This window comes from Psammomys obesus, unplaced genomic scaffold, assembly GCF_907164565.1.
Source record: "Psammomys obesus unplaced genomic scaffold, mPsaObe1.curated_primary_1811, whole genome shotgun sequence".
Lineage (NCBI taxonomy): Eukaryota > Metazoa > Chordata > Mammalia > Rodentia > Muridae > Psammomys > Psammomys obesus.
This window is the reverse complement of record NW_026595981.1, coordinates 25788538-25811295: the sequence shown is the minus strand read 5'-3', so window position 1 is coordinate 25811295 and position 22758 is coordinate 25788538. Positions and strand designations below refer to the sequence as shown.

At 54.7% G+C, this 22758-nt stretch overlaps 2 protein-coding genes across 10 annotated transcripts in view; one reads left to right on the top strand and one right to left on the bottom strand.

The window, feature by feature from the left end:
* Hdac5 (histone deacetylase 5) overlaps nt 1-15906 on the top strand; it is a 34153-nt gene extending 18247 nt beyond the window's left edge. For 5 of the 8 annotated variants that reach the window (XM_055619558.1, XM_055619557.1, XM_055619556.1 and 2 more), the window contains 24 exons: nt 4952-5211; nt 5305-5449; nt 5533-5647; nt 6128-6258; nt 6399-6545; nt 6634-6746; nt 7063-7194; nt 7368-7593; nt 8878-9089; nt 9299-9580; nt 10245-10413; nt 11070-11203; nt 11501-11621; nt 11932-11981; nt 12127-12234; nt 12607-12662; nt 12774-12861; nt 13823-13942; nt 14188-14285; nt 14431-14549; nt 14927-15060; nt 15324-15408; nt 15533-15698; nt 15782-15906. In XM_055619558.1, the coding sequence (XP_055475533.1) occupies nt 4952-5211; nt 5305-5449; nt 5533-5647; nt 6128-6258; nt 6399-6545; nt 6634-6746; nt 7063-7194; nt 7368-7593; nt 8878-9089; nt 9299-9580; nt 10245-10413; nt 11070-11203; nt 11501-11621; nt 11932-11981; nt 12127-12234; nt 12607-12662; nt 12774-12861; nt 13823-13942; nt 14188-14285; nt 14431-14549; nt 14927-15060; nt 15324-15408; nt 15533-15698; nt 15782-15821 (3251 nt within the window). In that variant the 3' untranslated portion in view covers nt 15822-15906. Of the gene's footprint in view, nt 1-4951; nt 5450-5532; nt 5648-6127; nt 6259-6398; nt 6546-6633; nt 6747-7062; nt 7195-7367; nt 7594-8877; nt 9090-9298; nt 9581-10244; nt 10414-11069; nt 11204-11500; nt 11622-11931; nt 11982-12126; nt 12235-12606; nt 12663-12773; nt 12862-13822; nt 13943-14187; nt 14286-14430; nt 14550-14926; nt 15061-15323; nt 15409-15532; nt 15699-15781 lie in introns of all 8 variants that reach the window. The other 3 variants (XM_055619554.1, XM_055619552.1, XM_055619553.1) reach the window with 1 other exon arrangement.
* Nucleotides 15907-17444: 1538 nt separating this feature from the next.
* On the bottom strand, nt 17445-21473 carry G6pc3 (glucose-6-phosphatase catalytic subunit 3). 2 transcript variants are annotated; one of them, XM_055620629.1, is made up of 6 exons: nt 21098-21473; nt 19443-19549; nt 18974-19064; nt 18675-18793; nt 18324-18465; nt 17445-18116 (listed from the first exon to the last, which is right to left on the bottom strand). In XM_055620629.1, exons 1-6 carry the CDS (start codon nt 21313-21315, stop codon nt 17753-17755), a joined length of 1041 nt encoding a protein of 346 aa, XP_055476604.1. In that variant the 5' UTR covers nt 21316-21473; the 3' UTR covers nt 17445-17752. The 2 variants fall into 2 exon arrangements, with proteins under 2 accessions (XP_055476604.1, XP_055476605.1); XM_055620630.1 differs by lacking the exon at nt 21098-21473 and adding an exon at nt 21034-21089.
* Nucleotides 21474-22758: the final 1285 nt, after the last annotated feature.

Below are 22758 nucleotides of genomic sequence, written 5' to 3'. Positions count from 1 at the left end.
AGTAGCCCTGTCCAGCTCCTCTGCGACCTCCCCAGGCCCTGTGCCGAGCTCCCCAGCATGCATTCTCCTGGGCTTGGCAACCTGGGAGGTAGGTGCTCCGCTGCCATTTTGCAGATGCCTGCATGTAGCGTGTGGGGAGAGGCACCTAGAGCCTTGACTACCAAGTGGCACTGCCCTGAGCCTGTGCCATCCCTCCCAGAGCCCTCACTCGTACCCATTACATGGTCGTATTCGCTTGAGTCGCTCGGCGAGCGAGCGAGCGAGTTGTGCAAATTGCTAGGTGAGAGTCATGCCGAGCCTGCACATGTGGAAACGCTGTCTGAATTGCGGTAGAACCTGTTGAGCCTCAATTGGCCTCTCTAGTCACGTAAGAGCACAGAAATAGATCATGGGAAACCGGCCTCAGTGGGGAGGGGTCATCGGCGTCATGGGCAGAGGAGTGTGAAGCGTGTTCCCCGCCTCCTTCCAAATTCTCTCAAGGCCAAGACAGGGACAGGAGCCTTTCTTTTTTTCATTCTCCAAGGGACAGACAAGGTAATTAGACATTTAAAGAAGCTGCTGATTATTGACGAGGGAGGCCTAGGCTACCTGAATACTGGTGGGATGTGCTGTCTCCGTGGGTGGGCTTTCTGCCCGTACTGTCTGGAATGACACCCCACGGTGGAGCCAGGCTGAGCAGGCTGCCCGTGCTGGGAGCCAGGTGACCTGGGTTTAGGTCCCCATGCTGCCGCTGCTCAGCCACCTCTCTGTGAAGCTTGGTTTCCAAAGCCTGTCTCGGAGGGCTGGGAACAGATGGTCTCAAAGGACCCTTTCACCCTGAACCCTCCAGGCACAGAAACTCCCCAGAGTCAGGGATTGTCTGTTTCAGTCCCGAGTGTCACACAGTTCACTCCCTTGTCTTACATACTAAGCATTGAGGCTCTTCTGGGTGGGTCCAGCCCCTGGACAGCTCCAGGGTTCCCCCAAGTGGAGTAGAGGCGCCCTTTCCCTGTTGGTCAGGGTTTGTTTCCCAGCAATTCTAACTTGTGGTGTCTGACTTGTGGGGTGGGGGTGGGGGTGGAGCATGGCTTTTGGAGTGTTCCAAGCAGGAGCAGAGCTTGCCCCTTGCTGTTGTTGTGCTGGCGTCTACTTTGAGTTCCCAAAGGTACTGTCAGACCTGCTCCTTGTGGCCTGTAGCCTCTTATCTGCCTTGAGACCATATCCCTTTGCCTGGGACCTGATGTTCTAACTAAATTTCATGATTTTGTTGTTAGTTGAGGAGGTTTTACTCTGTAGCGTAGGCTAGCCAGGAGCTCCCTAGGGTTTTGTTCTGTACCCCAGGCTGGCCTAGAACCTACTGCAGTCTTCCTGCCTCAGCTTTCTGAATGCCGGCACGAACCACCATGGCTATCTGTGGTTGTTGTTGTTTATTTTGTTTTTTTGAGACAGGGTTTCTTTGCATAGCCATGGCTGTCCTGGAACTCACTCTATAGACCAGGCTAGTCTCAAACTCACAGCTCCACCTGCCCCTGCCTCCCGAGTGCTGGAGTTAAAGTATTATTTTGCTTTTGAGGCAGAATCTCACTGAGATACTCATTCTGGCTTTCAACTCACAATCCTCTGGCCTCAGCCTCCTGTGTATCTAGAATTATAGTGTGCAACTCCCCCTCATTCTTAGGCTAAGTCTGTATGGCAGTGGGCATAGAGTTTCTCCATTGGTCCCTCCTTCTGAGAGGCCTGGGCATCTCTCGTACTGATGGGATTCGTGGGGAGAAGAGGCCTGCTGGCTGAGAAGGAAGTATCAGTGAGGTGTCCCCTGTTATACCCATGAGCAGCTCTATACCTTCCGAGCCAGAGCTTTGCCCGGGCAGGGTCATGCTAGTGGCTTGACACAGGGAGCACTGCCCACCCAGCTGCTCCAAGGCCACCACTCCCCGGAGGATGCAAGGGTCTGAGTCTGTAGGGTAAGTAGCCAGTGCCTCTCTCTGGAGCCCTGGCACTTCTTTCCACAGGAAGTTCTCGGCATTGGTTCTATGCAGGTCAGCAAGAGGCCTGGGGTGGGCTTGGAGATTGGTAAAGTAAGGACCCAGGATCCCATGTGATATTGGCCCTCTTGGCTAGCCTAAGCTCTTAAACAGTCATCTCATTGAATGGAACATGCCCCTCTGTCCACTCTTTCCTCTCTCCCAAGGTTCTCCGACCTTTCTAGGTCCACCGGGAGGCAGCCAAGAGCCTCTTCCTGTCCCGACACACCCACTTCCCCTTCCAAGTGCTCCATTTGAATGGCAGCTGCTGTCACCTGCTCTGTTCTTGCCAAGCTGGCAGAGGACACAGATTCTTAAGGGGATTCCAGGCCAGCCAGGCTGTAGGTTCTGTGCCAGGCAGACTGCATTTTGGGGACCCCATTTTCCTTCTTTCCTGGCTCCCATCCTGAAAGGAGCCAGGTTGCTACCTGGCAGAGCCCGGCGGAGCCTGGCAAGCTTCATGCTGCCACAAATTAACATTCTCCTCCTGCATGGGGGCAAAGCTGCGCAGCAGAGAGCTCTGGCTAGCCTTCCACCTGCATACCAACGGGGCTGCGGTGCCCACTAGCAGCATAGAGCCAGGCCTCTCAGCAGTGTTAGCAGTGGGAGGGTCTCCCTTTCGTGAGGCCCTAGTTTTTCTGCAGGACTCCTTCCTGCAAGAGTCCTGCAGAGAAGACAGCCCTGCCTGCCACTGTTCCATCCTGGGGGGGCGGGGTTATCTGCTGGGAGCCAGGAACTTTTAGACACTTGCCCTTTCCTGGGCTAGTTAGCATCTAGCACCAGTAGCCCTAGCACTGCAAAGAGCAGTAGGTTGAAGCCAGTCCACTTCTTGGTGGAGTGATCAGTGTCAGGACCGAACCAGCTCTAGTTAGGAACTGCTACTCTGCAGCCAGCTTAGGGCTTTGCTGAATGCTGTGGGGGCTGGGTAGACTAGAGGCAGGCCCCCCCTGCTTTTTACGATGGTGTGGGGCACCCTTTCTGGGTGCCCGAGCATGGAATAGAGGGAGAGTGAGAGACTGTGCGGGGGGGGGGGGGGGGGGGGGGGGGGGGGTATTGTGTGTCTGTGAGTGTGACTCCACCCTTTTTTGGCCACATCTGGCCACTCCTGCAGATGTGGCTCTGGCCTGGTGGCCACAGAGTCGTCAGTGTGGCTGACAGAGAAACCACAGAGGAATGTGCTCAGCTTATGCTGGAGAAGGAGGGGGTACTAAGAGACATCCTTCTCAGGCTCTCCCCCGAGTCCCCACCACTGTCACCTCTAGTCGTATTAGGTATAATGGTATGGTTTGCCCCTGGGCTGGTGATGCCCTTCAGCGCTGTGTTCCCTGAGGACACATGTGTGTCGTGTGTGTGTGTGTGTGTGTGTGTGTGTGTGTGTGTGTGTGAGAGAGAGAGAGAGAGAGAGAGAGAGAGAATGAGTGTGATTTAGTGCCTACCATACACACCCTTCCCACACTTGACTTAGGGTCAGGAGTAGGGGGTGGAGGTGGTAAGAGCCCTGAGCACTGGCAACCATAAGGATCTCAGGGGTCTGTCTTCTCTCTGGCTGGGATGGAGTGGGCCATTTGGCTGGGGAACATCTTCCTAGCCCTATGTGGCCTCCCCAGGCAAGGGTGAGGAACATAGGAGTTTTCTTTGGCGAAGTGGAGAAGAAAAGGAGATGAGTTGTTGCTGCCTTTCTCGCTTCCTCCTTCCCAGGCAGCAGTATCCTGCCTTCCCCTTCCTGTTAGCTTCAGGCGGCTTTGTGGGGTGTGGGTTGGGCTTGGGGCTCCCTGCTGGTATGGTGTTTGCCTGGTTACCCTGGCAACCATTGGGCAGCGATGTGGAATGACGTTCAGTGACCAGAGGACAGTGCACAGGGATCAAGAGGTCAAGACCCAACCTTCCCATAAGCCAGTTGGAGCCTTTCCCATTCTACGGCCCATTGTCCATGGGAGCCCCAGAACCACCCAGTGGACCCTTCTACCACTTGGCCCTTTCTGGGGGATCCTCCGCTGGCTGGAGGCTGAGGTCCATGCCACAGCTCTAGCCCTCCCCGTGCCATCACTCTTCTTCCTGTCTGATTCCCTTTCCTTTCCTGTCTCCTCCTCCCACCTCCTCCCTGCACGCCCATTCTCTCACCCCTCCTCCCCCCAACACAGCTGCTGTTTGGCTCACTCTATATATAGCGGCATTTTCAGGGTAATTACAATAAAACTGTTGAAAGGAGATAATCCAGCAGAGGAAGCCAGGCTGACTGTCAGCCCCATCTTGTCCCTGGCTTGGTGCAGTCCTAACCCTCCCGAGGCCTCCTGTTCCCCACTCCCATGCCTGCCCCGCCCCACCTCATCTGCCCCAGCTGGGAATGAGACTGAGCTACTCACAGAGGGCAAGCTGTCTGGAAGGTCTCACAGATCCAGTTTCTGTTTGTCTTCAGGCACAGGCTTCGGGGAGGAGAAGGCAATGGGACAGTGAGTGAAAGCACATTAGATTCATATCTGCTTCTTTTGTCACCTGGCTGTGTCTGGTCAGGTCACTCAAACCTCTCTGCCTCAGTTTCCTTATCCATGACAGGGGTAATAATCGCAGAATCAAACTCGTGTATCACTGTGCAGTTTACAAATGAGTGGGCCATGGGTATGAAATGCTTGGTAGTAACTGTCGGTGACAGGCTCCGGTGTTAGTGTTGACATCTTCACACGCATGCACAGATAGGATTTGTTCCTCGAACCCTTGTACATGCCGGCTGACCCCACCTGCAGCCCTGTTGCATAGTTTCTTATTGAAGTTCATGACTTCAGCCTCGTCTAAAGAAAGCAGAAGGCAGCACCCATAGGTGGAGAGATTGATGTCATTCAGGATTTAGTGGACCTGTCTGGTTCGTCACTTGGGCCCTGGGGCCAGGCTGTTATGGCCTAGAGTGGTCTGGGGCTGGACCCACTGATTCCTTGTGTGTCTTGTGCCCACAGTGGAGGTGAAGCCGGTGCTGCCAGGAGCCATGCCCAGCTCCATGGGGGGTGGAGGTGGAGGTAGCCCCAGTCCTGTGGAGCTTCGGGGGGCGCTGGCAGGCCCCATGGACCCTGCACTACGGGAGCAGCAACTGCAGCAGGAGCTCCTGGTGCTCAAGCAGCAGCAGCAGCTTCAGAAGCAGCTCCTGTTCGCCGAGTTTCAGAAGCAGCATGACCACCTGACGCGGCAGCATGAAGTCCAGCTGCAGAAGCACCTCAAGGTGAGCGAGCGAGCGGGGCTCAGGGCCCAGCAGAGGCTCAGCCCTGCCGGGACCTGGCTCACCACTGCCTCTGCCCTCCTGCACCCACTGCAGCAGCAGCAGGAGATGCTGGCGGCTAAGAGGCAGCAGGAGTTGGAACAGCAGCGGCAGCGGGAGCAGCAGCAGCAGGAGGAGCTGGAGAAGCAGCGGCTGGAGCAGCAGCTGCTCATCCTACGGAACAAGGAGAAGAGCAAAGAGAGTAAGGCCAACGGGCGGTACCTGGGCCGCACCACACCGCACCCTGGCTCCAGGCACCCAGCTCAGCAGCGCCCTGTCCCGTAGGTGCCATCGCCAGCACCGAGGTAAAGCTGAGGCTCCAGGAATTCCTGTTGTCGAAGTCAAAGGAGCCCACGCCAGGCGGCCTCAACCATTCCCTCCCACAGCACCCCAAATGCTGGTAATGGCTCTGGAGGGCAAGGGCAGACAGAGGGTCCCTGCTCGGGCTTCCTGGTCATGGGAACAGCGTGGAGCACCCTACCTTGCACCCAGTTTTGAGTTCTGTGGTCTATTCTAGGAAGGGAGCTGTTTCTCTTCCTCCCCTTCCCAGGGTCCATTTTTTTCCCTTGTGCAGTGTGCACTCTTAGCTCCATGAAGAATAGGGGAGGTAACCGCCCCCCATGCAGCCTTTTCCATAGCTCTTCTTTGCTTTGCTGGGTGTGGTAGCATATGTTTATGGATGTAGAACTCAGGAAATAGAGGTGAAAGGATAGGGGTGCAAGTTTGTCTGAGGCCAGCCTGGGCTACAATAACAAGTCTGAGGCCAGCCTGGGATATATGAGACCCACAGAATCTCCCAAACCAAACAACCAGCTTATCAAGTGGCAGGTCTGGGGTAGGGGGTCTGTGGTAACCTACATCTGCTTCCACCCTCCCCCAGGGGAGCCCACCATGCTTCTTTGGACCAGAGTTCCCCCCCACAGAGTGGCCCTCCTGGGACGCCTCCCTCCTACAAACTGCCTTTGCTTGGGCCCTATGACAGCCGCGATGACTTCCCCCTCCGCAAAACAGGTGCGTGTGTCCCGGCTCCCAGGACTATGGCTTCTTGGGTAGAGGTGCAAAGGACATGGTGCTGCTGCTCTGAGTTGCCCCCATCTGGGCTGGGCTGGTTTCTGTGTAGCTGACTCTGAGCCCAGCTACTCTCTCTCCAGCCTCTGAACCCAACCTAAAAGTACGGTCGAGGCTAAAACAGAAGGTGGCCGAGAGGAGAAGCAGTCCCCTCCTGCGTCGAAAGGATGGCACTGTTATTAGTACCTTCAAGAAGAGAGCGGTTGAAATCGCAGGCCCGGGGCCTGGGGGTAAGGCCTCCTCTCCTGTCCTAATGGTGGAGGTCTGGGAGGAGGGGCGGCCTGAAGCAGGCCCAGGTGACAGCCACTTCTCCTGTAGTGTCGGCCGTGTGTAACAGTGCTCCCGGCTCCGGCCCCAGCTCTCCCAACAGTTCCCACAGCACCATCGCTGAGAACGGCTTCACTGGCTCGGTCCCCAACATCCCCACTGAGGTACCGGGCTGACAGAGGCCGGGTTGGCTTAGGGGGTACAGAAGTGCCTTTTCTTTCTTCTGGAAGGAGGAGTTTGGCTCTTTCTGGTCTAGCTGTGTGCTCAGCCAAGATGCCTCTGTGTTCATTCGGAGGGTTCTTGCCTGGAAAAGAGATTTGTCCCACAGGCCCCTGAAGAGGCCTGTGTCACCCCCACTTGGGGCTTAGAGTCAGGGGAATGAGAGACCATTCAGAGCCCTTGGCCTTGGTCTAGGTCACCCTTCTTGGCTGTCTCTCCTTTGCCTGCTTTCATGTCTGTCTCTCCCGACTGCTCCCTCAGATGCTCCCCCAGCACCGGGCCCTCCCTCTGGACAGCTCCCCAAACCAGTTCAGCCTCTACACGTCTCCTTCTCTGCCCAACATCTCCCTAGGGCTGCAGGCCACTGTCACTGTCACCAACTCGCACCTCACCGTAAGTACAGGGCACATATGTTAGCTAGGACGTTGCCAAGGCCCTAGGGGAGCTGAGAGGGCACCGCCTGATCTGGTGGGTGGGCAAAGAGCACCTGAGGGGTGCTGGTCTGAGTTGGCTAGACAGAGCCAGTATTGGTCCGTGCCTTATCTGTCATTACCCTCCAACTTCAGGCCTCTCCGAAGCAGCTGTCGACACAGCAGGAGGCTGAGAGGCAGGCCCTTCAGTCCCTGAGGCAGGGCGGCACACTGACCGGCAAGTTCATGAGCACATCGTCCATCCCGGGCTGCCTGCTGGGTGTGGCGTTGGAGGGCGACACCAGCCCCCATGGGCACGCTTCCCTGCTGCAGCATGTCTTGCTGCTGGAGCAGGCCCGGCAACAGAGCACGCTCATAGCTGGTGAGTGGGCGAACCGTGTGCCTGGGAAGGGGTGTTGGCTCTCATGGGGGCTCAAGTCAGGCCTATCTCTTAGGGAAACGTAGCCAGGGATACTCTCCAGGCCTGCCATCACCATCAGCAATATCAGTGCTTTCTTCCACATTCTGAAAGATCAGGTACCAGTGTTCGGAGTGCCTGGACAGAACCTGCTGCTGTCACCGGGTTCATATTCCAGAGTAGAGCTGGCCAGCAAGAATAGTGCCAGCCACGCTCTGTTTATTTAGCTAGGTTGTTTTGTTTTATTTTGAGGTGGGCTCACTGTGTCACTATGTAGCTCAGGTTGGCCTCAAGCTCATAGCAATCTTCTTTCCTCAGCTCCAGAGTGCTGGGATTCCAGACACAATGTATCACACTCAGCCACACACCATACACTGGACTTAAAACTTCCTAGTAGCTACATTTATACATTTTATAGAGGGCTGAGAAGGGGGCTCACTGGGTCAAGTGGTTGCACTCCAGCGTGGGGACCTGAGTTCAGATCAAGGTGGCAAGCAAGGGCTAACATCTGTGGCTGCCCTCTGACTTCCACATGCCATGCTGTACTCACACACATGAACATGTACATCATACACATGCCATTTTGCTTTTTTTTTTTTTTTTTTAGGCAGGGTCTCACTATGTAGTCCTGGCAGGCCTCAAACTCACTGTGTAGACCAGGCTGGCCTCTAACTCAGAGAGCTGCCTGTACTTCGCTGTGGTTAAATGGGGGGGGGGGGGTGCCAGCAAGCCCAGCAATAATTTTATTTTTCTTAAAGAAATGAGTGGAATTAATCTAATAATATATATTTAACTCCTATCTAGAATATTATAATTTCAGTTTTTGTTTCATGCTGAGCTTTGGAATCCCATATATGTACTGGTAGCACAAGTCAATGTGGCCATGTTTTGAAGGCTCCGTCACATACGGTTCATAGCAGTGACGTTGCACAGCGTTAGACAGTCAGCCCTTACTACTGACCAACATTCTTAGGGGCTCCTTGGCCCAGAACTTGTCAGGCTGGAACGAGTTGGCTGCCAGGGATGTCTGTGGTAGTTGGAGAAAACCAGTTATTGCCTCTGCGTGTGCTGAGCCCAGGACTGCCTGAGTTAGGCAAGCCAAAGGGACAGAAAGGTCACCCTAGGAAGGCTTGCTGGTGCCAGTGGCTCTGAGCTCACTGTTGAGGTATAGGGAGGAAGGAGAACGCAGCTCAGCCTCGGGGACGGGGTGCCCCCAATAGTGCTTACTCCCGTTCTCCACCTCCGTAGTGCCTCTCCACGGGCAGTCCCCACTGGTGACGGGTGAGCGCGTGGCCACCAGCATGAGGACAGTGGGCAAGCTCCCGAGGCACCGGCCTCTGAGCCGCACTCAGTCCTCGCCACTGCCGCAGAGTCCCCAGGCCCTGCAGCAGCTGGTCATGCAGCAGCAGCACCAGCAGTTCCTAGAGAAGCAGAAGCAGCAGCAGATGCAGCTGGGCAAGGTACGTGCAGAGAGGCAATGCCCTGGGCGACCCAGGGGTGACCCGGGCTGGCAAGACATGTGAGGGCTGAGCCTGGGGAGCTGTGTGCTTTCCACCTTCCGAGTCACATACAGGTGACAGGTGCCTGGCCCGGAGAGAGAGAGAGAAGGGTAGCAGACCAACTGAGGCTAAAGTTTCCCACCCCCAGTTGACGCGGTTTCTTCTCTCAGATCCTCACCAAGACTGGGGAGCTGCCAAGGCAGCCCACCACCCACCCTGAGGAGACAGAGGAGGAGCTGACAGAGCAGCAGGGGACCATGCTTGGGGAGGGGCCCTTGGCCGTGCCCCGGGAAGGCTCTACAGAGAGTGAGAGCACCCAGGAAGACCTAGAAGAGGAGGAGGAGGAGGAGGAAGAGGAAGAGGAAGACTGCATTCAGGTCAAGGATGAGGAGGGCGAGAGTGGTCCCGAAGAGGGCCCTGACTTAGAGGAGTCCAATGCTGGTTACAAAAAGGTACCTCCCACACACTTGGTCTCCGCCCGCTGTCCCTCCACATTCCCTGACTTCCACCCTTGTTGGTCGGTCCCCAGTGGGGCGGTTGCCAGGTCTTGAGCAGCTATCTGAAGAACTAGAAGGGAGGAGACCAGGAGGGAGGGAGAGGGGTCTGCTGTGTGGTCCCTGAGCTGTGCCTGTGTGCCAGTCTCCCTCTGTGACTGCCCTTGTCTTTCAACGGTGTGATTGGTGCGAGTGCGCATGCACAGGGTCTGTGTGTGTCTGCGTCTGTGCCTGCGTCGACGGTTGTGCGTCGGTCCCTGCGTGCATGCGCACATGTGTACACACACACGCCCCCACTGTTACTACAGTGTGCCTTGAGCCTAGCGCTCCATTCATTGCGGACACAGCCCCAAGCCCTTAGGCCTGACTCATCCCGCCCCCACCCGCCCCCGCCCCTCTCAGCCTCTTACCTCAATGCTACTATTTGGAGTGACTCATCACATCCCCCATCTTCCCCATCTTGCAGGAGATGGCAAGGCTGGAGCTCCTTCTGTCCCTGGAGGGAGCAAGTGGGAGGAGGTGGTGGAAGGAGACTTGGGGGCCCTCTGGAGGCTGAAAGGGCTCTGTACTCAGTCCCATTCAGACTGAGGCTTACACAGGCCTCTTTTGTACTCCTTTTCAGTTGTTCACAGATGCCCAGCAGCTACAGCCCTTGCAGGTGTACCAGGCACCCCTCAGCCTGGCCACGGTGCCACACCAGGCCCTGGGCCGCACCCAGTCCTCGCCTGCTGCTCCTGGGAGCTTGAAGAGCCCCCCAGACCAGCCGCCCACTAAGCACCTCTTCACCACAGGTAAGCCTCATCACTGCCCATCCCCTCCCCTCGCCATGCACCAGTAGCACCCGAGGTCCTACATACACACTGCACAGAGGGAAGGGGGGGCCTTCATCTGCTCCCTGTGCACCACAGCAATTCACAGAGCAGCTGCAGTTTCTTTCCCAGCAGCTTTGCCCCTACTCCCTGGGGCAGCATTGTCTCTGTGCCCCCCTCTCCCCACCTGGGGCATCTGCTTTTGCACTATCTTCCAACAAGGCCTGGGCCTTGGATGGAGTCCACTGTCTCTTAGTTTTTGCCCTTCCAGCCTCCTGTCCTCCTTTCCGAAACCCTGTGGGGTTGACAGTGAGACCTCAGTAGAATCCAGAAGGCTTTGCCCATGAGGCTGCCACGTGCTGGGTTCTGACAGGGCCCGGACTTGCTGAGGATGTCTCACCACTGGGGAACAGTGCATTCGAATGTTAGGGGAGGGAGGAATGTACGGTGGGGACAGTGTAGGGGATGCAGAGGACAGAGATTGTGATAGATGTGGAGAGAGGAATTTCAGGAGAGGAGAGAGCGTATGTCGTCGGTGGATGTTGGCGGATAGCTAGGATAGCCAGAGACAGTTGCTTGGACAGGGTGTGGGTTAGGGTTCACAACAGTTCTGGCTGACTCAAGGGTCTGTGGCTCAGGTGTGGTCTATGACACGTTCATGCTGAAGCACCAGTGCATGTGCGGGAATACGCATGTACACCCGGAGCACGCCGGCCGCATCCAGAGCATCTGGTCCCGGCTGCAGGAAACCGGACTGCTCAGCAAGTGTGAGGTGAGGGAGCCCCCTGGCTTTAGCTGGAGACTTCCATCAGAGTGATCCCCTCCTAGCAAAGGGGGTCCCACACCCTAGCTCTCCAGTCAGTTCTGAGACTTCCTGGGTTCCATCCCTGATGGTCCGTTTCCCTCATGGTCCCCGGCTAACCTGGGGAGAGTAGGGGTCTCTCAAGGGCCAGGACATAGTTACTCAACATCCTTTAGTTCTCCTGGAACTTGGCTCTTGTGAGCTGTAGTTGTCAAGAGAGTTGAGCCTTGTCAACGCTCTCTGGCCTCTCTTGACCTCCTCTGGCAGCGGATCCGGGGTCGTAAAGCCACGCTGGATGAAATCCAGACAGTGCACTCCGAGTACCACACCCTGCTCTATGGGACCAGCCCCCTCAACCGGCAGAAGCTGGACAGCAAGAAACTGCTTGGTGAGCTGCAGGGCATGGTCCCACGAGTGCCCTCCGTCCGAGCGTGATGGGGCTGTCGTGAAGGCCACCAAGCCAGAGCAGGCGGTGGTCTTAGTGGGTGCCATTAGCATAGATGCCGAATGAACACACATGTAGGGCATCAGGCATAAGGGTGGACCTGATGGTGGCAGGTGGTCTGTGTCTCTTCCCAACCGACAATGTCCTTACTATTTGGCTCTAGAGGTAGGTCATCTCCCCTAGAACAGGAGATAGAGGCTCTCAGCTGGCAACTGGGACACCTTTCAGAGCACCTCTGTCCCTTTCCCGGCAGGGCCCATCAGCCAGAAGATGTATGCCATGCTGCCTTGTGGGGGCATTGGGGTGAGTTGGATGTGTGCGAGGGGGAGTGGGCAAGAGGCTCTCCCAGCTTGGCCCCTTCCTTCCTGGCCTCCTCTCTGGTGCCCACTCCCATCCCTCCCCTCCCCCCGCAGAGGGCACACTGAAGCCTGATCTCCTGCCCCTGCAGGTGGACAGTGACACTGTGTGGAATGAGATGCACTCCTCCAGTGCCGTGCGAATGGCAGTGGGCTGCCTGGTGGAGCTGGCCTTCAAGGTGGCTGCGGGAGAGCTCAAGGTACAAAGATACGTATGGACTCTGCTCCTTGGCTGGGTTCTGTGTCTTCCAGAGCAGACATGTGGGGGCAGCATTGACTTCCCTTCAGCGAGACATTGTCCTTTGCAACTTTTCAGTCCAGTGCTAAGATGGGGAGAAACCCCAGGGATAGGCGTGGTTTGAGGGTCATGAGGGACCAGGTAGGCACCAGTGCCTGAGGCTCTTGTGCGTATCTGCAGAGGAGAGATAGTGACTTGCCTGGGGGCCCTGCAGTTGTCATTCCTAAAGTGTATTTCTGTGTCCCCATCTCTGCCCGGCTTGTGCTTCTCTCGTGTCTATCCTGTCCCTGACCACGTGGCTCTCCTGACAGTTGTCCTTTTCCTTGTACTTCAGAATGGATTTGCTATCATCCGGCCTCCAGGACATCATGCTGAGGAGTCCACAGCCATGTGAGTACTGCTCTGACCTGGCCCCGGCCCTCTGCCATCAGCCCTTCCTGTCTTTGACTTGGAGCAAACCTCACATCACTGAACTTGCCCTCTCCTCCCCATACCCCTCAGGGGATTCTGCTTCTTCAACTCTGTAGCCATCACAGCTAAACTCCTGCAGCAGAAGCTGAACGTGGGCAAGGTCCTCATCGTGGACTGGGTAGGCAGTGGGCTGGGATGCCTGGGCAGGGAAGGGCAGAGCTGTGCCAGCAAAGGCCTTCAGAGGTGCCCCCACCTCTGGGCAGCCTGCTCCACTTCTGGGCGGCACCAAGGCTCACTCCAAGTGGCCTCACAGTTGGATAACTTTATAGCCTTCCTGCTTGGTCATGGGGGGGGGGGGTTCTTTCATTCCAGTAGGCCTGCTCCTCCCTGGGAGACCCCAGTGTGTTTTTAGCCTTATTTACCATATCTCCCCCTCACAGCCTCCAGAATCGAGGTGATTTGCTACCTTGAGCAGTAGGGACAGGGATGCTACCACTGCCCTTACCATCAGGGCTGCTGTGTGCCAGGAACCTGACACTGTGCTGCCCATGGCCGCCTCTAGCGGTACAAGAGTAGTCATCCATTTACTTAGCTGGGATGCCCTACCTCTGCCCCAGAGGCTGTGGGCCTTGCTCAACCTTCTGCTGTCATAGCAGGGAAAGTGCACACACCACTCACTGGGCTTGAGGAATCACTAGGCAGGTGATCAGCAAGGGCAGAGTGCCCAATTTTGGTTTAAGAACTGATGTGTTCAGTGTGATACACAGTTGTAATCCAGCACTCAGGAGGCTAAGGCAGGAGGATTGAGAGTTCAAGGCTAGCCTGGACTATCTAGTGAGATCCTGTCTCAAAATAAAGCAAATTCATGTAAATGTTGGATCCTCCTTCAGAATTTATTTGCCTGTGTTAAATTTCTTACCAGCCTGAGTTTCCTTTGTACTTCAGTGGAATGGGTTCTGTAGGGAGATAAACCATATTCATCCCATGGCTGTAGAGCCTGGACTCAGTGTCACAGCCCCGGAGCCATGGGTGGGCTCATCTCCAGAGCTAATGATGGTGTGTGTGGGGGAACAGCTGGCATGTTAAGCTTTGGATTAGAGCTTAGACTGTTGCCCAAAGCACCCTCCACTTCTCATCAGGACATTCACCATGGCAACGGCACCCAGCAAGCATTCTACAATGACCCCTCTGTGCTCTACATCTCCCTGCACCGCTATGACAATGGGAACTTCTTTCCAGGCTCGGGGGCTCCTGAAGAGGTAACTGTTCCTAGGCTTCCATGCGAGTCCTTCTGGGAGGTGGCAGGCTGGGGCCTGGCAGGAAGCCACGGAAGTCCACTCATGGTTCTGTTTCTTGTGGCCTATGAGGACTCCTAGTGGGAGGACCACACAGGTCTGACTGCCAGCCTGGCAAAGCAGAGGTCAATGGAGGGATGCCTTGGCATCAAGGGGTGGGACAGTATTTGGGATCCCCAGTGATGGTACTCTCTCCTACCTTACACCAGGTTGGTGGAGGGCCAGGTGTGGGCTACAACGTAAACGTAGCGTGGACAGGAGGTGTGGATCCCCCCATTGGAGATGTGGAGTACCTGACAGCCTTCAGGTGGGGACTGAGAAGGGCCAAAGGAGGGGTGGGGACAGCAGGCACTCAGCTGGGGTGGGGGAGGGCCATGGCCTCAACAGAGAACAGAGCGTGGCAAGGCTCAGCCTGGCCTCTGCTGCCATCAGCTTGGGCCATCCCTTTACAGGACAGTGGTGATGCCCATTGCCCACGAATTCTCACCTGACGTCGTCCTAGTCTCCGCTGGGTTTGATGCTGTTGAAGGACATCTGTCTCCACTGGGTGGCTATTCTGTCACCGCCAGATGTGAGCCTACTAGGGGTCTGGGAGAGTGTGGAACACCGAGGCACGTGGGACAGGGGGTTGTCAACAGTGGGAGCAAGTCCCACCGTTCTGCCGCCCTGCTGTGGGGCCAGCAAGTAGAAGTGGAGTAGCAGACGAAGTATCTTCCACTGGAGCTCCCTGGCCTTGACCTTCCCAAGATGCTCCTAGAGGGTCCAGAGATGCATTTCATCTTAGCCTGTTCTTCATTAAGCTCACTGACAATTCACTTCATTGTAGATGAATTGGGTTTAAGTCTGCTGTCATATTTTGTGCTGTCTGTCTCATTTCTTTTGTTTTTCTTTCTTCTTCTCTTTAATACAATTTGCCATTCGTCCTTTTCTCTTTACTCCTGTGCAAAGGTTTTGGCCACTTGACCAGGCAGCTCATGACACTGGCAGGGGGCCGGGTGGTGCTGGCCCTGGAGGGGGGCCATGACTTGACCGCCATCTGTGATGCCTCTGAGGCCTGTGTCTCGGCTCTGCTCAGTGTGGAGGTAAGTGGGGGGCAGAGAGGTGGGACAACGGGTGGGCACTGACGGGTCAGCAGGGACATCACTTCCCTGAGTCAAGTGGCCCCGAGGGCTCCGTGAGGTTTGCCTAGGTCTGAGAGGAGCTGGCCAGGAAAGGCTTTCTGACCAGGGCTTCCTTCCAAATCAAGTGCTTGCCGGCACAGGAATGTCAGGCTGAATGGGAGAGAGTTGGAGAGCTAAGCATTGCTCCTTGTCCCATGCTGACCCTGCCCTTCTTTCTCTGCCAGCTGCAGCCCTTGGATGAAGCAGTCTTGCAGCAGAAGCCCAGCGTTAATGCAGTTGCCACACTAGAGAAAGTCATCGAGATCCAGAGTGCGTGGGAAAGGCTCACAGTGCAACCTGCCCGGGAGGCAGGGCTTATGGGAGGTGTACCTTATAGGAAAGGCACACTTACCTCAGTCTGCTTTCCCTGAACCCGTCTGTCCCTCTCCCACAGGCAAACACTGGAGCTGTGTACAGAGGTTTGCCGCTGGTCTGGGCTGCTCGCTGCGGGAGGCTCAGACAGGCGAGACAGAGGAGGCCGAGACTGTGAGCGCCATGGCCCTGCTTTCCATGGGGGCTGAGCAGGCCCAGGCTGTCGCCCCTCAAGAGCACAGCCCCAGGTAAGCACCTCACTTCCCATCCCCGTGCCCTGGCCTAAGGTAGTGCTCTCTACTCAGTGTCCTCCCTGTGCTTGTCTCCACAGGCCAGCAGAAGAGCCCATGGAGCAGGAGCCTGCCCTGTGACACCCTGGCCCCCATCCCTCTGGGCTTCATCATTGTGATTTTGTTTATTTTTTCTATTAAAAACAAAAAGTCACACATTCAACAACCGTGTGCTGTGTGGGTCTCTCAGTCTTGCTATTCCAAACTTTTTCAGCCTAAAAAATCCATTCCTTCTATAGGGGCTGGGTGTCTGCTTTGCCCATGTTGTATCCTATACCCAGTTTCCTGTACTCTCTTCTTTTCCACCTTGGACAGTACTCCAGGTGGTACCTCCAGGTCTGGAGCTAGCTGAGATGGGAACAGTAAGTTGGTGCCTTGGCTTCAGCTAGCTTTCAGGGAATGCCTTAACCTCCGCCCCTCTCCATCCTCAGGAGGACCACTACTGAGGGAAGCAGAGGGAAGGTAGGCTTCTCCCCTGTACTTCTCCCCTTTCTCTCTGTCCCCCTCACCATTCTGAAGACCTCTCTCCTCTCCGGCTTCATCAATGGAGACTTGTGCCCAACTTTCTTGTCTCACACTCCCAGGGGCCCAGGTGGGTTACCAGGGGCCAGGAGGACCTGCATACGCAGGCTCACTGTCCACTATATTCTGTTGACCTCCCTGCCTTGTGAGGGGAGAAGGTAGATCCCGGGGGGTCTTCAAGTTCATGCAAGCCCCTCTGATGTTCTAGACCAGATTTTCTCTTCTGCCTGCAGCAAGCAGAAGCATCAAGACTCAATTCCCTTCTGGAGCCTTTTTGCTTTGAAGCCTGGGGATGGTGAATGAGGTGGTTCTGGAATGGACAGGGCCAGAACGGTGCCCAGAAGCTGCCCCACCCACTGATGAGAGGGAGCGTCAGCTCTCAGCAGGTTGTTAGAAGCTGTCTGTCTTCATTCCCAGTAGCCCTGTACCTGGAGGCTGGAGCCCACAGGCTTCCAGTGACTGTGGTCTAGCCTGTAGGAAACCAAAGACGGGAAATGGCTCCTAGGAGCCAACTCTTCTTCCTCTATACAACATACCCTTTTTCTCCTTCCATCCCCGGGGCCCAGCTATCTGTTTACATATTATCCTGATGGGGGCCTGAAGAGGGTTGAGGGAGCTGGAAGTCCCACCACTATTAGTTTTCTCTGTGTGTCATCTAGAGCCTCCTTGCACTGAGTCCAAGGCTCCAGACCTCTCACTCACCCTGTGGGCGGTCTCATTCTGATGTACACCCACTCCTGCCGCCTCCCTGGACATGGATTTTAGTTCAGTGTTTTGTAGCCCGTCACACTGTGCCCTTGTGTAAATAAACTTGTTTGTGACAGTGCCTTCTGGGAATGATGTCTGTTCTGTGGGTTCTTAAATGGAGTGAAAGTTCTCATTGCTTTCTTAGCCAAAATTCTGCCTTTTCTTCAGCCTTGGACTAGAACTCAGTCTGAGAGACTGAAGGCCTGGGTGAGAGAGCTCTGTCCCATTGGGGAAAACCGGGTTCCACTAAACTGTCGCCGTCATATCTAAAGAGATCTCTGCTCTGGCCTCGGCAGGAAGGAGAGGGTTTGTCTCAGCTGCGTTTCCAGGCCCTTTTGCTTTTGTCTTTGTAGAGACAGGAATGGGGTGGAGGTCCCATTGGTACATATGGAGGCAAGGGCGGTGGAGACGTGAACACAGCAAGAAAGGAACTCAAACGTTTCAAGGGCTTTATTGGGGCCTTCCTGAGCTGCTTATCAGTGTCAGGAACCCAGCTCCCTATCCCCAGCAGGCCTGCTGTTGCTTTTGCTTTGTGGGGACCTGGGGGAAGGCAAATGGCTTAGCCTCCTTGAGAAACAGAGGTCCTTCTTTCAAAGGGGCTAAGACTGCAGGATATGAGACAGAAGTGAAGGCCAAGGTGAGTGGACCGGCTTTGGAGCCCAGGAAAAGGGCCACCTTTTAGAGTGTGGTGCTAAAGGAGTGTTGTCTTTGAGGCAAGAGAATGGCAAAGGAGGCAAGACACTTCAAGAGGAGCGAATGGGCGGTGTTTCCTGGGCACTGAATGTGTGTACCACCCAGGGCACAAGGGCCAAGACCAGGCATGGCCAGAGAGTATATTTGAGGAAGTTGAAGATGTAGAAGAGGCTCATCTGAGGTGGGTGGCCCAGCCATTCCAGGAAAAACAGCAGCCCTATGGCCAGCAGAAAGCAAGCTATTTTCTGGCCTTTTCCTAGGTGTGCCCGCCGTATCTGGGCATAACAAGGAGAGTGGAGGGCAATGCCTAGGCCCAGAGCAGCTCCTGAGTCACGGCTCAGTGAGGCAAAGGGCCGGCTATCCAGGCGCACCCACTCGGGCCGCTCACACCACTTGGAAGCCAGGCTGACAGACCTGAAGGGAAGGAGAGTGTTTGCCAGCAGGGCCTGGAATCCAGCGAGCCACTGGCTCTTAGCTGTCTTCCCTTGGGGGGCCTGCCCCCATGCACTGTGACCCCGCATCTCTGTCTAGGAACAGCCATGTGTTCTTTTACAGCCACAGTGAACCAGAGACTCTATCTAGGTATAGGTGAGACTGACCAGACTACAAAGCAGGACTTACCAGGAGAGATCGAGGCCCAGTGTAAAGAGAGTCCAGTACATGAGGCTGGCACCCAGCATGAGGGCCAGAGCAGTCAACCCATAAAAGCTAAGTTCTCGCTCCATGGGCACCCGGTGGGCCATCAGCCAGCCAAGGACGACACCTAGATGGGGGCAAAAACAGTTTTAAGACTTCTGGGAAAATGACCTACTCCCTCACCTGCAATTCATCTAAGCTGGCAAACAGACTAAGACAAAGGTGGGAACCTTGAAGTTGGCTCTCCAGAAGCTAGGAATGCTGGGAAGTTCCTAGACTGGTCCTCCCACTGCCAAAGACACCCTCTTGGCCCACGCTGTTGCCCCAATTGCTCACCACTTATAAGGCCAGCCAACACCTGGTGAGGGAAATGTGCTAAGAGGAAGACCCGAGAGAGGCCGACTGCCAACAGGAAGGTGCAATAAGCCAGGCTAGGAATCACCCTAATCCAGGGGCTAGGAAGAAGAGAGACAAATGGCTCAAGGGATGTCCAATGTGGCTTAATTTTCTTTAGCATCTAAAGACTTCAGAGTTTGAACCAACACCCCCAGGTCACCATCATTCCAGCTCCCAAACGTCTGTGGAGACGTTGGGGCCCAGAATGCTCCTACTGGTGGGCAATACCAAGGTCATACCTGCGGTACCGAGAGGCCACCTGGGAAGAAATGGCCGTCATTATGGGCCAAAGAGCTGCTCCTGTGATCATGCAGTGACCAGAAGGGCTGCCTGCAGGGAGATCCGGAAGTTCAACGTGAAAAAATAGAGGTGAGACCCAGGTGCCTATGGTGAACCCTGGACACATTTGCCTCCTCTGGATGTAAAGGCAGCTTTCTCCAGTCCCAGCCTGCTGGGAGCTCTTGCCTGATGCCTTTCTCTTAAGGCCACTGCTCTCAAGCTTCTACCTTGCTATGCCCCCAGTTTTAGTCTCCGAGGCAAACAGCTGTCATGAGGCATGTCACTCAACCTGGTCTTCCCAGAGTTTGTTTTCTGGACCAGTAACTTGAGAGGCTGGGCCTGTGTGGACCACCCTAGCTGAGGTATATGGAAATGTTTACCCGAACCTTAACTACATCAGGAATGGGAGGAAGCTGAAACTTTTCCCACCTGGACCAGTCTCACAAGAAGAGGGGAACTGGCGAATCTGGACAGGAGTCTGGGTGGAGTACCCAGACTCATGCACCCACCAAAAAGGCCTGTCTCCAAACAGAATCCTGGAAGAGACAAGATACAAGACCATATAACACACACACTAGAGGGATACCATCTGGAGGACCCACTGGGTGCCCTCTGAAGGTTACTCTGATTTAGCTATTACCTTACCAGGATTTGTTACTTTGGAGCACAGAAAAGCACACATTTTCCTTTTAAAGTGGTATGGAGGCCAGAGGATGGAGAGAAACTGTGTGTTGTGGGATGGCGCATGTGCTCCGAGACACACATGCTACTCTTATCCCTTCCGATGGATGGCCGGCTCTTCTCAGGACCTGGCTTTCTGACCTCTCTCCATCCCTGCTCCCTCTCTCAGATTCCTGGTTCTAGCCTGAACCATGTAGGGTGAGTCTTGAGTATGAAACTGGGAGGAGGGGATGGACAGAGGAGCCTGAGAAAAATCAGGAAAACAAAACAAAAAAACAAACAAAACAAATCCCCTGGCCTAGCAGGTGCTTGTTCAGTTGCTGGAGAACCCCACAGAGAAGAGGCTGCTACGACTTAAAAAAAAAAAAAAAAAAGAGAAAAGGTGGGAGAACAGGAAGCAAAGTGCCGGGGAGGAAGATTTCAGAAAGGACTTGCCTTTTCCCGCCAAAAACTCAGCCTCACACACATCAAATGTTGACCATAAACCTATAAAATGAATTTGGTGTCAGGCATGCTAGTGTATGCCTGTTGTCCCAGCACTGGGGAGACTGATGAAGGAGGAGCACCATTCTGGGTTAGAAGGTGAGCCTTCCTCTCAGTGGAAGAGGAGGAGGAGAACAATTAGAGGCTTTGGATGTTAAGCACTGGGCTTATCCAGACTCCAAGGGAGGAGACAGCACAAAGCATAGGAGAGGGGCCCTTAGGCCAGAAGGAAATAATTGGACAACTGCTTTTAGGTTTGCAAGCCCTGTGGGCTTTGGGATGAAGCCCTTGTGGTGAAGGGTGGGGGAAAAGAGGGACTTACAGTCTAGAGCGCAAGGCTTCCCTTTAGTCACTAGTGTTTAGTATCTTTTAAACTTCACTGGGCACACAACAACCAGGGAGCCTTGTTAAAATGCAGAACTGGCCTGGAGCCTGAGATTCTGTACTTCTAATAGGTCTTCAAGCATTGTCTATGCTTCTGAGCCTGGACCAGGGACATCTTAATTTAAAAAAATTAAGCAAAAATTAAGCAAAGCAACTGGTGCCTAGCATAATGTCAAGCCAACGAATAGATGAATGAAACGGTCAGGTAAGAAAGAAAACTTTCGGCTACTTAAATTTCTAGCCATAGTCTCTAAAATGCCGAGTTCCGACTACTACTACTAAATTAGGAGTTTCGAAATCAGCAGGTCTCTGGCGGGAGACGGTATTTGCAGTTGAACACGCCCCTTAAGTGATTTCTGCGCGACAGTTGGAGGATGAATGAAGTGTGAGGTCTTTAACTAAGATATAAAGAAACTCAAGGTGAAAGCCAGCGCCTAAAGGATAAGTGTGGCATTGCCTTTGAGGTACCTACTTGAGGGAAACCAGGGCCCCAAAGGGGTAGGGGACCAGGATGCCCGAAGGCTTCTCTGTCTCACCACTTGAAGACGAGGTTGAGCCACTCAGTAATGAAGGTGATCCAGAGCACGGAGATACCCAGACGGCGAGAGGTGTAGTAGGCCGCGGGGAAATAAAACACAAAGAGGTTCTTGGGATCGCCCAGAAAGGTGACCCAGAGCCACATATTCTCTAGCCCGGGGAGCCGGTTCTGCAGCGCTTCAGCCATCGCGATGCCCGCGCTCAGCGTGGACTCCATGGCGAGTCAGGGGTCCTCCAGGCTGGAGTTCCGTGGTAGTGAGCAAGCGGAGGAACCTTGGCAAAGACCAAACGGCTACCTGCTTGCCCTCCCTCTAGCCCCCAGGTCTCGCCCTACCCGCCAATGGTCTAAGATAAGCCCCACCCCCACCCCACCCGTCCCCGCCCCGCAGTTGCTGGCACGCGCAAGTTGGGCCTGTGACCCGTACTATTTCCTCGGGCGTTCTAGCTCGGCCTTCCTTTCTACTGGACAGCGGAAGGGACAAACCTTTGCAAAGGCGTTTCCTCAGGGCCCCCACGTGGCCGCTGTTGCTAGCACGTGGGTTGCCGGCACAGCGCGGAAAGCCGCTGCCGTTCCGGGTCAGGGAAACCTGGGACCGGTGGTGCTTCCCGGTCCCTTGCTCTGCTGCTGCGAAGATGACGTCTAATATCCAGGGCCAAGTTACCTTCTGGATCTGACCTCTCTTCTCCGACATCACCACCCATTTCTCTCAAATCTAGATCGTTTGAAGAGAAGGGAGTCATAGCGGAGTTCCTCGAGTTGCACGCGTCCTTAAATCTATCTACTCTGTCTCTAGCTCGGGACCTGGCTTCTCAGGACCTGGCTTTCTGACCTCTCACCACCCACTCTTAAGGATATCCCATCCTGCTTCAAGCATGTCACGCCTCTTGATTTTGAGAAGCCTTCCCTCAAGAACTCAGTGCTTAAAATGTGCGCGTTATGTGCGGAAAAACTCGCCTTGCCTTCAATTTCTTTGCCATTTAAAACCCACTCTGGGCAGACATAGTGATAACATGGCCGTGAGAAGAGGAAGAGCACAAGCCTCCAGTCTTTGAAATAATTTGGAGGGACACAGAAAAAATCACAACTGTTTAGAGGAATTTTGCTTACAGGAAGGCGCCTGTTGATGCACCTCTTTAATTTCTTCCCTCCCTTCCTTCCTTCCCTCCCTCCCTCTCGCCCTCTCTCCCTCCCTTCCTCCCTCCCTCCCTCCCTCCCTTCCTTCCTTCCTTCCCTTAGACAATGTTTCTCTGTGTAGTCCTACCTGTCACAGTACTTTTTCTGGAGGATAGGCTGGCCTGGAACTCCGAGATCTGGCTGGGATTAAAGGCATGTGCTGCCTACCATACCCAGCTTTTTGTTTGTTTATTTGTTTGCTTGCTTGTTGTTTTTTCAAGTGCTATGTATAGCACTGGCTGTCCTAAAACTCACTTAATTGACGCCGTTGTAGATCCATAGATCTGCCTGCCTCTGCCTCCAAGGGCTGGGACTAACGGTGCACTGCCATACCTGGAACTCTGATTTCTTGGTGCCTCCAGCAACTTTGTTTTTGAAGTCTGAAAAGTGGATGTAAATGAGGATATAAAATTATTTGCTTTTGTTTTGTTTTTTATTTTTCAAGACAGGGTTTCCCTGTGTAACAGGTCCTGACTATCCTGGAAC

Bases quoted from the DNA above. Each gene is read 5' to 3' on its own strand.
- G6pc3 (XM_055620629.1), bottom strand. From the start codon at position 21,315: ATGGAGTCCACGCTGAGCGCGGGCATCGCGATGGCTGAAGCGCTGCAG. The intron at 18,466-18,674 runs GTGAGCAATTGG...GCCCCCATCTAG, and splicing joins GTTGGCTGGCCTTATAAGTG to GTGTCGTCCTTGGCTGGCTG. The intron at 18,117-18,323 runs GTAAGTCCTGCT...CCTTCCCTTCAG, and splicing joins CTGGGCCTCGATCTCTCCTG to GTCTGTCAGCCTGGCTTCCA.